The sequence below is a fragment of the Camelus dromedarius genome, chromosome 36, assembly GCF_036321535.1.
Source record: "Camelus dromedarius isolate mCamDro1 chromosome 36, mCamDro1.pat, whole genome shotgun sequence".
Taxonomy (NCBI): Eukaryota; Metazoa; Chordata; class Mammalia; order Artiodactyla; family Camelidae; genus Camelus; species Camelus dromedarius.
The window spans coordinates 2,720,692-2,737,852 of record NC_087471.1 but is presented as its reverse complement, the minus strand read 5'-3'; the positions used below and the strand labels follow the sequence as shown (position 1 = coordinate 2,737,852).

Genomic DNA, 17,161 nt, shown 5'->3' with positions numbered 1-17,161 from the left:
TAACACAGTAGCATCTACCCACCCCCCAACTCCAGCCATGTGGCAGGCAGATGCACACCTTTTCCTTGAGCAACTTGAATACAACTTGTGTGAGACAGGATGAGCAAAACGGACTCTATGTTCCAAATGTGGGAGATCTGTGCTCTGATTGTTGATAGCTGCTTCTGATTACAGAGACGCAGTTGAAGAGACAGGGCGCCATTGTAGTGTCATCTCCTCCCATTGTTGCAAGCCCCTCCTCCTTTGGCTAATGGGATTTCCAGATTTCAGTGGCTGGTACCATTTTATACCCACTACATTTTTTGCTTTTCCTCATTCAGGAGCCAGACATTAAAGACAAGGACATTCAAAAACAAGTTTACATACAGGAAAAAATTAGAAAGTGGCTGTGCATACCCAAGGAAAGACTCAGAAAAGCCGAAGAAGACATTGATTTTATACCACAGGCTGCTTCTCAGCACAGAGAGGCCAGATTAATATTTTTAAAAATAAACCAAAAGAATGACAAAAGTAGCAAATGCTGGGGAAGGAGGAAAACCTTGATTTCCAGTGTTGCCAGATTATGAAATTCAAATTGTCCAATTTTGAAAAAAAAAATTACAAGGCATAGAAAGAAACAAGAAAGTATGGCCAATTCAAAGGAAAAAAAAAATCAGCAAAATTTGTTCCTGAAAAACACTTGACAGAACATATGTTAGACAAAGACCTCAAAATAACAGGCGTAGAAGACATTCCAAGAACTAAAGGAAGAAGTGGAGAAAGTCAAGAAAGCCATCTATGAACAAATTGGAAATATCAATGAAGACATAGAAAACCTAAAAAGAAACCAGAAGGAAATTCTGGAGCTGACAAGTACAAAAACTGAAATTAAAAAAATTTACTAGAAGAATTCAAAGACAGTTTTGAGCAGGCAGAAGAAAGAAACACTAAATTAAATGTAGGACAATGGAAATGATCAAGGCTGAGGAACAAAAAGAAAAAAGACTGAAGAAAAACGAACAGAATCTAAAAGAAATGAGGAACACCATCAAAAGAACCAACATATGCATTGCAGGAGTCCTAGAAAAAGAAGACAGATAAAGAGGCAGAGAGAATACTTGAAAAAATAATGACTAGAAGCTTCCCAAATTTGCAGAAAGACATGAATATAAGCATCCAAGAAACTCAGTAAACTCCCAACTAAGATGAATTCAAAGAGACCCACACCAAGACATACTGTGATCAAACTTTTGGTATTTACTCAAATGAACTGAAAATGTATGACCACACAGAACCTGCACATGGTTGCTTAAGCCCCTTTATTCCTAATTGCCAAAAACTTAGAAGCAACCAAGACATCCTTAAACAAGAGAATGTGTAAATAAACTGTGATACACTGAGACCGTGGAATATTATACAGCACTAACAACAAATGAGCCATGAAGCCATGAAAAGACATGGAGGAATCTTAAATGCATATCACTAAGTGAAAGAAGCCAGTACGGAAAGGCTACAAACTATATACTTCCAACTATGCGACATTCTGGAAACGCAAAACTGTGGAAGCAGTAAAAATATCAGTGGTTGCCAAGGGTTAGAAGGGAGTGAGGAATAAATAGCTGGGGCACAAAAGATTTTTAGGGCAGTAAAGCTGTTCTGTATGATACTATAATGGTGGATACATGTCATTACACATTTGTCCAAACCCACAGAATGTACACAAAAGTGAACCCCAGTATAACCCTTGCGCTTTGGGGTGATAATGATGTATCAGTGTAGGTTTACCAGTTGTAACAAACATACCTCTCTGGTGAGGGATGTTGATAGTGGATGAGGCTGTGCCTGTGTGGGGACAGGGGATATGTGGTAAATCTCCGTACTTTGTGCTCAGTTTTGCTGTGAACCTAAAACTGCTCTGAAAAATAGCTTATTCTTTTTTAAAAAAAAAATAACCACAAGTAACAAAGACATGAACAACATTGTTCTATTATTATTTTTATGGTGATTACATTGCTGATTCTCCTTACAGGGAATGCGGAAGTGTTTTAGACATGGTAGCAAATTTCTAACCACCGGCTCATTCCCTTGGAAATTTGAAAAATGTTTTAGAACTCTTGCTGTCAACAGGAGTGGTTTGGCTTGAGAAAACAACTTACTCTCCGTAGAAATGTAGTTTTAGGGAGGTGGAGGGTACAGCTCAGTGATAGAGCACGTGCTAGCATACACAAGGTCCTGGGTTCAATCCCCAGTGCCTCCATTAACAAAAAAATAATGAAATAAATACTTTTTTTAAAAGGAAATGCAGTTTTAATCTAAAGCTACATTTAACCACAGGGATAAAAAGGAACACAGTACTACAGTGGGCAGCCTTGTAAACCTCATAAATGCCACTGTGTGAACCTTCCGTTGAGAAATCCAGCCCAGAGGAATCCAGCAAAGGAGATCGGGATGCTGTCAAACTTGTCCTATTCCTTGTGGATCCGGAATGCCTGACTCCAGAAAACTGGCACTTCATTTTAACCAGGTCTTTCAAGAATCAGGACATTCCTCCTTCCCTTGGCTCCTTCACCATTTCCCTCCCAAACAAGATGCACTCTGGGCTCAGGACAAATGTTGCCACACCCCTGAACACTCATATGCTTGGAATGAAGAAAGAGCGGTTACAGATAAAAAAAAAAAAAGTACAATGGGGCTTCATTTAAAAAATCAAACTGAGTCCAGCTCAGTCCAGACTCTGGGTGAAGGAAGTATTTTGGGGCTCCACCTTGGGAGAGTTTAGACCTTGGATTTGGAGAGCAATTTGTACAAGACGGAGAACAAGTCGACTTTCAAATCAAGTGATTGTGAGGAGTGGGCAGGGTAAGGACTACAGGGGTTTAGAGCCCCCCCGGGCTCCCTCAGCACTGCCCGCCTTCCATCACCTCCTCTCTGAGCCCTTCTCGGAGGCCCTGCTGCTTGGACCAACACGGCAGCTTGCGATGGGCTGTTACGTTGCCCTGCACGCCCTGCACACTTGGCTCGCTCTACCTTGTCTCCCAGGCTGACTCCATTCATTTCAAGCAACCCTGAGGCTCGCCCAAGCAGACAGAGTTCACTGTGGTGGCCACAGAGGCAAGTCAGTGGGGAGTGGTGAAAGAAATGTTCACCTGTTGCGGTGTGTGGAGGGCATTCCAGCTTATACATAATTTGGCTTGAACTTTGTGCTAACTAAAACACAGGCTGTCTTGTGGCTTATCAAACGTGCACTGAATGTCAGTTTTATCCATTAAAGACAAGGGGGCATTGTCCAGGAGTAGAGCGTCCGTTCTGAAGACAGGATGAATTCCCCCCTTCCTGGGACATCATGCTCTGATGACAAGGCTCCCTTTCCAGGCACCACGGCCATACTGATGCTCTGTGTATGTGCCAATCTGACTTTTGTGAAACCTTGAAGGACTGTGTATCTATCATGTTTGATATTCTTTGTTCTGACAAAACGTAAAACTGTCCTGAAAACCATGGTTGACTGGAGCCCTCCCCGGAGCTCTCCCCAGGCTGCCCACTCTCCTCTGTTCTTACTGCAGACTGGTTTGTTGATTATCTCCACCCATCTAAGCAATCTTAGCAAGCACGTTGTCAAAGCCCCTTCAAGTACAGATCGGGAAACTGAGGTCAAGAAAGTTGGGACACTCACCCAGGCACGTGAAGCACCAAGCACAGGAGGGAGCACAGCCACTGACAGGTCACACTTGTTTACTGTGACAAAGCCACCTGTGCCAACTCTCTGCCTCCTTCCTTTTAAACCTTTCTTGTTGATGTGGGAGGGAGAAGGGAGGTGAGAGCAGAACCATGACCTGGAGATCTTTTGCATTATGATCTGATCATAGTTTTGTTCAGAGTACCTGTGACTGCTTTCTTCAGCCTAGAACACCCGGATGAAGCCACTGGAATGCATGCCTGACCCTTCTCAGCCGGAGACCCAGGCCGGTCACCTGGTCACTCCCTGAACTGGCTCTGAACGCATCCTCCAACTTTCTGGTAATGGCTCCCCTGCCCTTCTGTCCCCAGTAAAACTGGAACTTCTCCAATGATAACAACTGCCAGTTATCACTGTCTGTCACTGCGCCAGGTGCTTCATAGTTATGAAACCATTTTATCTTCATGATAATCTAAGAGGACATGGTCATTCCTGTGGTACAAATGGGAAAACTAAGAACGCAGAGGCACTTTTTTTTTTTAATGTGCTGAGAGCCTTCAAGCTAGGACAGCAGCCCAGACCCGGCCAACTGGGCTTGGGGTACACTTAGTCCTCAGCTCTGGGGACTGCAGCCTCCTGCCCCCACTGCAGCTCTCCTGAAAGACTCAAGCTTAATTTTTTAAAAATATATTCCATGAACACATCCCACCTGGAACCTAAACTGGATCCAGAGCCCAGGCTCCTTGAAAATCGAACATGGAGGACCGATGAGATTCCTTTCTTTCAGGGTCTTCATCTAATAAAGAAATGTAATAGACAGAAAAAGAGAGGAAAAGAAGTGAGGAAGAGAGGAAGATACTAAAGCAGAACTTCTCTGTATCAGCACATCTCATTCCCCTGGGAGTATTCATAGCAGTGTGTCAGCGCACACATGCACACATACATGGACACAGATGCACGTGTGTGTGCAGTGGTGTGCAGACATGAATACATGCGTAATTTTATACTTAACTCTGATATACAGAACTGGTAAGGACTGCTAATACGTGATTGTGGGTCATTGAAATGGAAACGCTAACCACATGTGAAAAGCTGCTCCCTGAATGACAAATCCAAATCATGCGTTTCAACCAGTGAAACAGGAAGAGGGGACACCTGGGCATCCCTGTGACCACCGGTGGGACATGAGAGCTCTGATTTCTCTTCTTCCCAGTCACCGGGGAAGGTCACTGACTGTGCTGGGTGGAAAATGCCCATCCCAGCCTCATGCCTTTGCTCACGCTGTTCCCATCTCCTAAAAACCCTTCTCAGTTCGTCCTCCTCCTCCTTAAAAGGACCAGCTTAAGTCTTTCTGTTCTAGGAAATTTGTTCCTGACCAACACAAGCTCACGGTTCTCTTCTTGTCTGAATCCCCGCATGACGAGTTCTGCTCTCCTGTCACTGCTGAGGCTGTGATGAGGAGTTATGGGGATGAACACGCCAGATCTTCATTCTTTCTTTCCTTCCCCCTGAAATTAGATTAGTTATGCCTTCTTTTGGCCGTTTGATTTTGACTAAATTTTGTTTCCTTTGAAGGAATAGAATGGTGTTCATACTTTCAAGCAGGTAAAATTCAGTTCTCCGCAGGGGGTGGAGTGAAGTTCTCCCGCGGAAGCCAGGGCAGATCTGGCCAGGAATGGCTGGCGTCAGGTCAGCTGCGGTGCCCGGTGATTCAGGGTCAGACACACTGAGCAACTGTCCATCTGGGCGATGAAGGTCCATGACTGCTGCTGCGGTGAGTCTCCCTGGGGGCCCAGGCACATTAGGGCCCGGTGCTGACACCTGGAACTCTAAGCACTGCCCTGCTGTCTCCAGTCCAGACACGGCCAGCTCACTCAGGGGTCACACAGGGCCCATTCGGGGCTCCCCTACTTGCCTCAGTGAACCCTCAAGAGAAGTTAGGCCACGAGGATCATTGTCTGCACTCCAGATATTTATCTTTTATGGCCTTTGAGCTCTTTATAAAGATATTCTCTTTAGATGCTCAGTGGAAATACTGAAGATCGCTGATTTAGAGAAGACTGGTTCTCATTAAACACTAACAACAGTCATCCGAAAGAATGTTTATATTTTACTCACTGTAGGGAACAGAGGCAGAAATTTGCTAAGGACCCAGGACTCCTGACCTTGGGTCCTCGCAGTGACCTCAGAAGCAGGGGGGGGCCTCTGCCCCAGGGCTCCCCAGAGCAACGCCAATCCATCGGCTCCTACTGAGAGGACCAGAGAAAACGCACCGTCTGTAACAGGCCTCCTAAGAGACGGTGAAGGGTTCAGGGGTGCTAGTCCACACAACTGATTTACCCCTGCTTCTCTGTACCTGGATGGGTGGCAGCCAGACCACAGGAAGTAACTGCAACTCCTAGAAAAAAATGAAATTACAAATTAACACAATGTCAATATAATAAAACAAAATCTGTTACCATAAAACCAAGAGGCGGACAATTGCTTTTCTTTCACAACACGTCGCCGTCTCTAACTAGCTGGGTGACCTTGAACAGGTACCTTTATCCCCTCTCCTTCCAGCCCGGAGTTGTTCCCTCTGAAAAATGGCTGAACTTGAACTTGGTGGCTTCTGAATGCCCTTGGTGCCCTGCAGCCGCAGGCGCTCTGGACGGCTGGGCAGGGACGATGGCTTCCTGGCGGCCAAGGCGTTGCGTAAGAGCAGCGTGGTGCACCAGGTGTTTGCAGCCACGACCTGATTTAATTTAAGGAAGTAAAAACTTGAGCAATTGCTGCCAAGCGACACAAAACGGTGCCCCGGGTGGGCAGCTTCTGTTCATTTCTGCCAGGAGTCGTGAGAAGACCTTTGGTGAGTGATCCAGAAACTGCCTATAGAACAAAAAGGAGTGGTACACACAGTGAGCCTACGACCCCGGGAAGAATGGACAAGAGCTCGCCACTAACTGTAAAGCCGAGGGGTGCCTGCACGGGAAAGCAAAAGGACACACAACAACAGCTCTATTTTCTGCACCGCAAAATCAGGGGAAAGCGCGAACTCAGTCCCCCACAGCCACAAGTCATGCGGTCGAGTTTCCCGCGTTTGGGAACATCGCAGGGGTCAGCACGTCCGGAGTGCGATGGATAAGGCTCGCCCTGGGAAAACCACCTTTGTGATCACGTATCTCCCCTGCCAGGCAGATTCGGTCTTAAGAACTTGTGTGCCAGGCATCAGAGCCGTTTGCTATTCACTAAATGCTTCTTGCTCTTTTCCAGACACGGGGTAAGGTCACACCCCTTTGCCACGTGAGCAGAAGTGGCTTGTCACCTTCATGCCAGAGCACTGACAGCCAGGGTGAAACTGACACCACACCATCACAGGTGAGCTGGACGAAGCGAGGAGCAGTCCTACAGAGACATCCCTTGAAGGTAGAGCGGATAGGACTTCCCGCTGTGGGGTGGGAGAGAACGGTGGATCGAGGATGCTCCAAGGTCGTTAACCGGAACCGCTGGGTGAATGGCATCACCATTTTCTAAGACGGGGAAGACTGAAGGTGAGCAAGTTTGAAAGCGGTTGTTAGACACCCACATGGAGATGTCCCACAGGCAGGTGGATGTTTGGACCTGAGTCTCAGAGGTCAGGAATAGAAGTGGACATGAGTATAGATACAAAGGCTTTGCTTTAGGGCACCCTAAAAATTTACTTTAAACTTGTCCCGTTTTCCCTATTAATCATTTTTCCTTAGATATTACTTCTATTTGATCATATCGGGTATTAATTTCTAGTATACTTGGAAAAATATTTCAAAAATCTAAAAACATTTTCTAAAATTTTATTTTTTTCCTACCTTTGACTCCTGCCCACACAGACACACTGAATAAAGTTAATGTTAACATAGTGACAGACTTTACCGTAGTCTCTGAGAAGGCTTTATTAAAGCCCAGTGAAAACCCATTTCCTTTATAAATCAGGATTTTCCTAACTCTTAAATATAAATACTTACCGGAGAGTCACCACAGAGTTGGAAAAAAGCCTTTAACATGAAAGAAAAGCACCGAAACAAAGAACCAAAAGAACTTGGCACAACTGGCTTTTCAGTTGTGACACTAGCGTAAGCTGTTTAATGACAGGGTACCTGGTTGTGAGTTATGCAGGAAGTCTCTGTACTATCTTCACAACTTTCCTATAAATCTAAAACTATCATAAAATTAAAAGCTTACAAAAATAATTTGGGGAAACAGGGTTACTGTGAAATGAAGAAGGAAAAATACAATGAATATTTTTAGAAAAATAAGAATATGTTGCATCCATGAGGCAAGAGCCTTATGCCGTACGAAGGAGTATCCAGTTAACAAGGAAGACCTCTTGGGAATTAAAAATATGGAAGCAGAACTGAAAGAAGGTACTAAAAATCTTGAAAGATAAAGCAACGTCCTGGGAAGTAGAACAAAAAAGCAAAGAGAGAGAAAACAGGGACAAAAGACACACGGATGAGAGAAGCAGCTTAGGAACTGCACAATGCAAATACTTGAATTCCAGAAAGACAGCACGCGGGAAAAGGTGGCGAGGGAGCAACCTAAGACATAACAGAAGAAAATTCCCCAAAGGACGTGAGCTTCCCGATTGAAAGATTCCCTCCAGCTTCCAACATACTGATTATAAAAAAGCCCCGCAATTCGTTGTACTATTGCAAAGCTAAAGGAAAGTGAAAAACCAGAAAGCTCCTAAATCTCCTACAAGGAGGGACAGAAGGACAGGTCACATAAAAAGGATCCACGGAAAGACGGCATCAGGCTTCTCATTAGCAGCAGATCGGTACCTCCCAGCTTCTCAAGCAAATGACTTCCAGCAAAGGAGTCTATCATGAACTGTCAACCAATAACACAAGCAGAACGAAGACGCACGGTGGACCAGAATACTGACACCAGGAATTTTACCAAAATGAAGCAGAAAAGGTCAAAAAGTGGAAATTTGGGGGGGGGGGAGTTAATTTATATAAAAGATAAACATATACATATAAAGAAAAAGGAGTTCTTCGTTGTGGCAAAACACACATACACAACAAAATTTACCACTGTAACCACTTTTAAGTGTATAACTCAGTAGCATCAAGCATCCTTTTATGTGCTTGTGGACAAGAAATGTCTGTTCAAGTCCTTTGCCCATTCTTAACTGGGTTGCTTGTTTTTGCTGTTGTTCAGTTGTAGGAGATCTTTATATAGTTCGGATGTTAATCTCTCATCAGTTATGTAGCTTGCAAATATTTTCTCCCAAGAATAGATTTTTTTTTCCCCAAAAGATAACATAAATAATGAGGCGGAAGTAGTCAACGCAATTGTTCAAGAACTGAAGAAAGACATCATTCTTCAGCTTGAAAGAAAGTACCTAGTACCCGGAAGACTAAACTTTAAAATGTTTAACATTACTATGTATAATGCTTGTGTGTGTGTGTGTGTGTGTGTGTGTGTGTGTGCTGTGTTAGTCTATTGATAGTGAAGCTCTTGGTTAAGGATGCCTGAGACACTTGCCCAGGGCCTGTATAGTAGCCAGCCCCCACAGATTCCCTGAGCCAATGGTGTGACTGGTCCAGTCCTTGTGATTCTTATTAAGATTGCAGGATGCACTTCAGCAAAAACCATCGGGGAACTTTTAGGAGCAAGATTTATTACTCATAGGTCTTGGAGGGCACACAGTGTGCTCCAGGGTGACATTGTGAAGTCATGGGAGGCAGGGAGACACAGAAAGAGAGAGAAGGAGAACCTGGAACTCAGCCTTTGCTAGGGTCCAAGGGTGGGGTGTCTAGGACTCTGTAGGTTCACTCTGTCAGGAGGAAGACATTTTCCTCTACCTTTTTAGAGTCTTCTGGTGGGTCTGAGAATTAAATTGGCATGAAATAGATTAACAGGAGAAAATTGCACAGAAGTTTAATAACCTGTCTGTGTGGGAGAGACCCGGGGTAACTGAGTAACTCACCCAAATGGCTGAAACCGTCCCCTTAAAGACCATCTTCAGCTAGAGACAAAATAGGATTTGGAGGGTAGTGGTTTGGGACTGCAAAGGGGGGAATGAAAAGCAAATGTTTGGCAAACAAATGTTTGCTGGACCAGGCAGAGGCAGCGGGACACAGAGAGGAACTTTGACAAACAGACCTTGCTAAGTTCCTCCCTGTCTGCACACCCAGTTCTTCGTTATCTATGGTGATAGAAAACTTACTGAGACATTCTTTAGGTAGTTAGGAGGATGGTCAGAGTTTCTTCCCGAGTCTTTTGGGCTTCAGTTGTTTTCAGCTCACAGTAATCTGCAAGCCAAAGAGACACCGTGGGGTGATAAATTTTGCTCCTCTGCAGTGATGCCTTCGGAACTTCTCTTAAGAAGTCTTCACAGTCCATAAGTTTAGTTGATAGATTGCTTTCTACCTTGTTGAACCAGCCTCTTAGTCCTGACAGTGGGTCGGTTCAGTTACTTATCTCAGGAAGCGGTGAGGCAGGTGAGCTCTCAAAGTTAGGTGGATAGGGTGTGAGCAATCAGGTGTTTAATAAGAGGCATTTCTATGGCGACAAAAGAAAAACAATGGTTAGTAATTGGAGCAAATTATAAACCCAGTGTCTGGGTCCTGAGTGCTGCCAGTCAAGGAGATGTAGAAAAACAATGGTTAATAATTGGAGCAAATTATAAACCCAGTGTCTGGGTCCTGAGTGCTGCTAGTCAAGGAGATGTCAGGGTTGTGGACTGAAAAAAAAAAGCACAGCCTAAAAGTTGAGAATTATATTTTATTCTGCAGGCTTTCTGAGGACTCAAGCCCAGGAGGCAGATAGCTCTAAGGGGCTGCTCCAAAGAGGTAAGGGAGGAGCCAGGGTATATAGGAGGTTTTGCAACAAAAACCATTTAATCAGAACATTAAAAGATTACTACTAATTACAGAAAACCAGACATCTCAAATTAATGAATTTGGTGATTTTTCTATGTATGGCAAGGTGCAAAAGTCTGGGCTCACTGAACAACAAACTTATTGAAGGATGGGAGGAAAATGCAAGTGTGGTGAAGATGGCCTTTCTAAGCAAGATATAAGTCCACAGGCAATAAAGGAACTGACTGACACATTCCATAAAATTTAAAATGTAGGTATGAAAAAAGACACCATAAACAGCTAGACAGAAACTGGGCAAAAATAATTGTCAGACATGAAATAGGAAAATATATGATATTCAAGATGTATGAAGAGCTCTTATAAATCCACTGGAAAATGAAAAATAACTAATAGAAAAATGGGCGAGGAGTGTGGGTTGATGATTCACAAAAGGACTACAAATACTAAGAAACATATAAGAATAAACATGAATAGTCAGCAGTGTGGAAAATAAAACTCAGTGAGGCATCATTTTATCTCCGTTAAATTGGCCAAAAATGTTAAAAGACTAATAATATCCATCACGGCTACAGTGTGGATAGTCAACTGAAAAAAGTGCACACCCCAGAAGTTGAGAGTGATGTTCTATTCAGCGCACATTGCTGAGGAATTAAACCCAGGACAACAGCCTCTCAGATGGCTCTGAGGGACTGCTCTGAAGGGGTAAGGGAGGGGCCAGGGTATAGATGCGCTTTTGCGAAAAAAGACCAGGTAGTCAGAGCATCAAAAGATTATTGTTAATTAAAGAAAACCATGTATCTCAAGCTAAGGAATTGAGCACTTTTTTACGAATGGAAGATGCAAAAGGCTGGGTTCACTGAAAACATTCCTTTGATATGCACTGAGGTATGTAGGGCCATATCTCTTTCCTTCCCATCCAGAGTTCCCTCAAGGGGCACCTTTGGGGGTGGCTGCAGAGGCCCGGCTGCCTGCATGTTTTCATCCTGAGGTCCCTCTGGCTGGCCCTGGGGTGCAGCAGCAGTGGACGATGACTTGATGGCCGCAGCAGCCTTTGTTTACTGAAAAGGTAGGCAATATTTTTAATTCATAATACACTTTCAAACGTTTTAAATTGGGTTGAGCCATTCTGGACAGCCGTATGGTGGTATTTATCAATATTAACAACATGCATATTCTTTGAGTAATATTGTCAGAAACTATCCCAGCATACACAGAAAGGCACATGCACACTGATGTTCCCCACGGCATTGTTTGTAATAGGTGAAAAAGTGGGAAAAACCTAAATGTTCAGCAATGTTAAATAAAACGCAATGAGAAATACACACAACAAATTATTCCAAGAAATAGGCTTCTTCACGAGATTTATAACCAAAAAAGGGAAACAATAGAAAAAAAGCAAATTGTAGAATATCGTCCCTATTTTCCCAGTTATATTTAAGAAATCCAACCAGAGTGTTTGTGCACACCACGTTTGTTTGCGTAGGCTCTTGAAGGTTGCACACCAAACTTACACGACTTAATACCCCGCAAAGCCTTAGGCTATGCCTTATGCACGGTGTTACATGAGAGTTAGCTTTTTTTTTTTTTTTTTTTGATAATACATTCCTAGATCACTTCTGTAATTTAAAAGTAAAATACGTTTAGCGGCGGTGCGAGAGCGGCTGCACACAAGCTCTCCGCCTTCCCCCGCCCGCCGGCCCTCGGCCCCAGCAGCCGCCCGAGATCAGCCCCAGCAGCCGCGCCCCGGCCGGGTGGAACGCCTGCACGGACCACCTCATGCACCGACAACCCCCCGGCGGACGGCACCTGTCGGGACGCGGCCATCCCGGGCCATAAGGACTCGCCCTCCGTCTGGGCCGCCGTGCCCGGAAAAACCCGCCTTAACGTCACGCCTGCTGAGGTTGGTGTCCTGGTTGGCAAAGACCGGGCAAGTTTTTTCGTGAACGGGCTAACGCTTGGGGGCCAGAAATGCCTGTGATGGAGGACTCACTGCTGCAGGACGGGGAACTCACCACGGGTCTTTGTACCAAGAGCACCGGCGGGGCCCCCACCTTCAACATCACTGTCATCATGACAGCCAAGACGCTAGTCCTGCTGATGGGCAAGGAAGGTGTCCACGGTGGTAGAATCAACAAGAAGCGTTGTGGAGTGGCCTCCCACCTGCGGCGTCCGCAGTACTGACCCCGTCTGTCCCTTCCCCCAGCACTCCCCACTGCACCCCTCTCCTACACGCGCGCGCGCACACACACACATTTTTATTTGGGGGGCCATTACCCCACACCCCTTATTGCTGCCAAAACCACACGCGCAGGGGGCCAGGGCTGGATGGACACCTCCTCCTACCCATACCCTTCCTGTATGTGGTTGGAAAACTTTTTTGTTTTGGGTTTGTTTTTTTTTTTCCTGAATAAAAAAAGATCCTACTCAAAAAAAAAAAAGTAAAATATGTTTGCGATTACATTAACTCCCGCACCCAATTGCCCGCCAAGCGCAAGGACATTTACTAAAGTCCCTGCCCCCTGAGAGCCCAGCACGGGTCTGACACCTACTGGCCCCCAACATGTGCACGAGGCCGCCGCTTCGCGCCCCTCCGCGAACCCAAGCGAGACCCTAAGGTCAACGTCAGCCCTGTCAGAACGTTAAACCCTCAGCAGCCCGAGCAGCCTCCGGCAGCCCAGTACGCAAGCGCGAGAGGGCGGTACCCAGCAGCCCCGCCTCCCGACGCGCATACGTCACTGGGCGGCGCCGCGCAGTGTCTGACGCGCCTGCGACCCGCCTTCCGGAAGGAATCCCCAGCGGCCAAGTATGGCGGCCGTCGCGGAGCAGTGGGTGCTGGTGGAGATGGTACAGGCGCTGTATGAGGTGAGCTTGGCGGCCCGCGCGGCCCGGGGCCACACTCAGCCCCCGGGAAGTGGGACGTTTCGAGTGGATTTCGGGTCGGAGGCCTGGGCGGGGCTGGCTAGGGTCACGCCCGGACCCTCGGCGCCCGTCGCTGGAAGGGCTCCCGGCGCACACACTTCCCGGCCACGGAGTGTAGGGAGAGGCTCGGGTGGGAGCCGGAAGCGGGAGCCCGGTTTTTGGACTCTGGCGAACGCAGGGCCTTCTCTAAGTCCTGTCAGATGCAGAGAGGCTGCCCAAAAACCAGGGTTGGGGCTGACGGTAAAGCGGGGTGGTGAAAATAGAGTGGAAAACCTCATTCTGTAGGGATCCTCGGGAAGTAGGGTCCTTGGAACTGCGGAGCAGGTAACAGGGCAGAGAACTGTAATGAGCTGGAGTTTGTTTTGGCCGGGAGCTGGAGTTCGAAAGGAAGACGAATACTTTAGGTTGGTCATTCTTCCGCATACGTCCCGTTTTCTATCTTGTAAAGATGTAACTATTTCAGTGAATGTTTAAAGGAAGACTAGTTAGGGTTGGTTTTTTTTTTTTTTTTTTTGAAAGACCAGCTGTTTCGGGTGTGTAAGATAATATGAAATCAAAATGCCAGTCTTGGAGGGTGTCCATTCATTTGACATTTGGTGAATTTCTCTGCGCCGTACAATAGAACTTTCTGCGTGTTCTCTATCTGAGCTGTTTGGTACAGTAGCTACTAACCACATGTGGCTCTTAAGCACTTGAAATGTGGCTAGTGCAACTGAGGGGCTGAAGTTTTCATTTAATTTAATTTAGATACATATTTAAATAGTTGAATGGTGACTGGTGGCTACAGTATTGGACAGCACAGGTCTAGATGCTAGAAATAGTGCAGTGAACAAACAGGCAAAAGTCTCTGGGCTGATAGAACTTAAATTCATTTAAAGTGAATCTCAGTTTTCTTTTGATAATTTCCTTAAAGCTTAATATCGCTGCTTATTGCCAGGGGTGATGATGCAAGGAATATCATTGCAAGACCTATGAGGACTTTTTGAAAAAACAGTTAAGAGAGCAAATCTGGCGTTGTCCAACCTTAGGCTAATTAAAATGACTTAAGAAGAGCCACTAAAATTAAAGATTTCTTTTTTTTAAGAAATGAGTAACTTCTATGTACTGTTGCTGTCTATTTGAAGACTGCCCTATGGTTATGTAACTTCTTATACCCTGGTATTGACCATGAGTGAGTCTTGAGAGAGGTCCTCCTGGATATAACATTTCCTGGGGAAGAAAAGAAGCTGTATTTGTGATTTTTATTAGTTCACTAAACATTTCAGGTTTTCTTAGGATGATTTTTTTGTGGAGTGGAATGTTTAACTAGTCACTTGGACCTATGTTTGCCTTCTAGAATCCAATTATTGAGAAAACCAAAAGGATTTTTAGAGTCCTTATTCTTAAATGAATAATATTTGGGGAGGATCAGCAAGTTTTAAAAATAATCTTAGCTTTCTGTTCTTGCTTCTAATTTCTGTGCACCTTGTGTGTAGAATTTGAATATTCTTTTGTACCCATACGTCTGTAACATGAATGTAGTTTTAAAGTTATTTGTACATTGACATGAAAGTTTATATATGAATATGTCCTCAGTTTCCTTGTCCCTACTTTTGAGGGTTTTTTTTTTTAAACTATGGTGAGTCATCAACACTTTCTATCTAATGCTTGAAAATAATTTGTAGTTACATTTCTAAATACCTCTTTTAAATGACTTTCCAATGATAACCTATTGGAATATAGCACCCCATAACTGACTGATGGAGGGTTAGTTGATATCTGGAATCTTATACGTGCACTTAGTGTGTCTAGTTATATAAAACATAAAAGGCACCCTGGTCTTTATCCTGGAAATGCACAGTTGAAAAGAAGACCTGACATGGATAATTTCACTAAGGTACCTTTATGCCTGTTTAAATGGAAAACACTACATACTTTTGGGGAACTATGGCAAAAAAGAGACCTGCTTTTTCTTTAAGCATTTATAAAGCCTTTTTTTCTCTGCCATGTTCCAAGGAGGATTTAAAGAGGCTTACCAGGGATACAGAAGATATAGTAAGATGTGCAGAACTCTTTAAGAATTGTGGAAACAGGTTTGCAAATAATTGTCAACTCATTATGGTACATGGGGATGGTGGAAGCCTTGTGATGCTGTGAAATATTTGTTCCAGTCGTTTCCTACCAGTAAAAATACAACTTACCTGAAGGATCTGATAGTTGATATTGTTTGACTTCAGAATTCTGTGTCAGATTTTATTTTAAAGATTAATTTTTATTCCTAAAGCTGCAGCTTTAGAGATTTCTCATGTTGGAAGACATTGCTTTCTGTTAGAAATGGGAAAAAGAATGAGTAGAAATGAAGCGAACTCTGAAAGTTAGTTTTAAGACGTAATAAATAGGTTAAAGGCAGCAGTATATGCAGGTGTGTTAAATTTTTTATGTGTGGGTTTTGGAAATGTTTATTTCATTTCTTGTTTTGTTGTTGTTTTGCTCTTGTTTTTGACTCACTCTCAGGCTCCTGCTTATCATCTTATTTTGGAAGGAATTTTAATACTCTGGATAATCCGACTTCTTTTTTCTAAAACTTACAAATTACAAGAACGATCTGATCTTACACTCAAGGTAAGAAGTTAAATCTCTGTTTTATTATTCGGTGTATGATGATAGTTGCTGCATCTTTTAGAAAAGAACTTGTGGTGGCTCAGCTATAGATGTTGAAATATTTTCTGGAATGTAAAGAAATCAAGGGGAGTGAAATATCAGGGTAAGTAAAGTATGGGGAAGCCAGGGATTAAATAAATACACAAAGGAGTCACGTGTTACAGGCCGCTGTGCTTTGCTGGGAGTAAACTGCAGCCTGGAAACTAGCCACAGGAAGGGAAGCTTAGGAAACTGCAGAACTTCGGATGTCTGCAGAGTACATGCGTTGCTCAGGAAAAGCACCCCTGAAGCCTGCATGAGCTCCCCCCATGGTCTCCTCCATAAAGGAAGTTCAGGAAGAATTCTCCCCACCCCAGGCCCAGTTCTGACGGGTTCTGTGTGGTGAGGGGCCCAGCTCAAGCCCAAGCCAGGTGAACCTCATGAAGCAGAAGTGTCCGAGGAGCTGGGGTGTGGCCCACCTGGGGCCTGTTAGTATGAGGAACCCCAGGGGTTTATGGAAAAGGAGCGTGTCCTTCTCACGCAGGTAGGAACGCTGAGTAACTGTGCCTCAGGTGTGAGGGGAGAAGCAGTTTTGCCTTCAGTGTGATTTCTGTCCCTTGGGTGGTTTCCCCGGCCATCCCCTATCGCAGTGTGCCGGAAAGCTTAGGGTAGATGGGTGTTTTTCCCACAAAAATGTCTAAAACTGGTTCACAAGGGAGCACCGAGTGCAGCCCAAAGATGGAGCCCTGCGCTGTTCTTCACTTGCTGGAGCGTTTGCAGGAGAAAGTGCAAGGGGAATAGAACCGCAGGAACGTGGCAGCTGTTTCCCTGGTGTCACTGACTGGGCCCCGCTGTCCTGATCGTTAACATTTATCATGAGATGGTGAGGCAGTGTCCGCCCAGGGGACACACGGCACATGGTCCTTAGGGTAATTAAGTTTCGGAAACCTGGGTAAAGCAGACTAAAGAGATGTCACGTTGAGTGATTCCTTGTAACCTTCAACATGCCCATGGGTATTTAAACCTCTGCTGGGGGAGAGATGCCCTAAACTTGACCTCAGGTCCCCACTCCCCCCTTTGTTTCAAGAGTGCCGCGTGGTTTTCCTCCGTGCCACATGTGTGC

The 17,161-nt window shown here is 44.8% G+C and overlaps 1 protein-coding gene, 1 long non-coding RNA gene, 1 other non-coding gene and 1 pseudogene across 3 annotated transcripts in view; 2 read left to right on the top strand and 2 right to left on the bottom strand.

Moving 5' to 3' along the window:
• Positions 1–5,774: 5,774 nt before the first annotated feature.
• On the bottom strand, positions 5,775–11,610 carry LOC135320049 (uncharacterized). The gene is made up of 4 exons (XR_010379188.1): positions 11,439–11,610; positions 9,846–10,180; positions 6,197–6,389; positions 5,775–6,053 (listed from the first exon to the last, which is right to left on the bottom strand). It is a non-coding gene; the product is annotated as an uncharacterized LOC135320049 (long non-coding RNA).
• LOC116149928 (U1 spliceosomal RNA) lies at positions 6,674–6,836 on the bottom strand. Its single transcript, XR_004133545.2, has one exon. It is a non-coding gene; the product is annotated as a U1 spliceosomal RNA (small nuclear RNA).
• A 431-nt stretch (positions 11,611–12,041) lies between the features above and the next one.
• Positions 12,042–12,739, top strand: LOC105094546 (profilin-1-like; annotated as a pseudogene).
• A 515-nt stretch (positions 12,740–13,254) lies between these two features.
• Positions 13,255–17,161, top strand: part of SPTLC1 (serine palmitoyltransferase long chain base subunit 1) — a 46,594-nt gene continuing 42,687 nt past the window's right edge. Inside the window, exons 1-2 of the mRNA XM_010986586.3 lie at positions 13,255–13,362; positions 15,913–16,020. Of these exons, the coding sequence (XP_010984888.1) occupies positions 13,306–13,362; positions 15,913–16,020 (165 nt within the window). The 5' untranslated portion in view covers positions 13,255–13,305. The remainder of the gene's footprint in view (positions 13,363–15,912; positions 16,021–17,161) is intronic.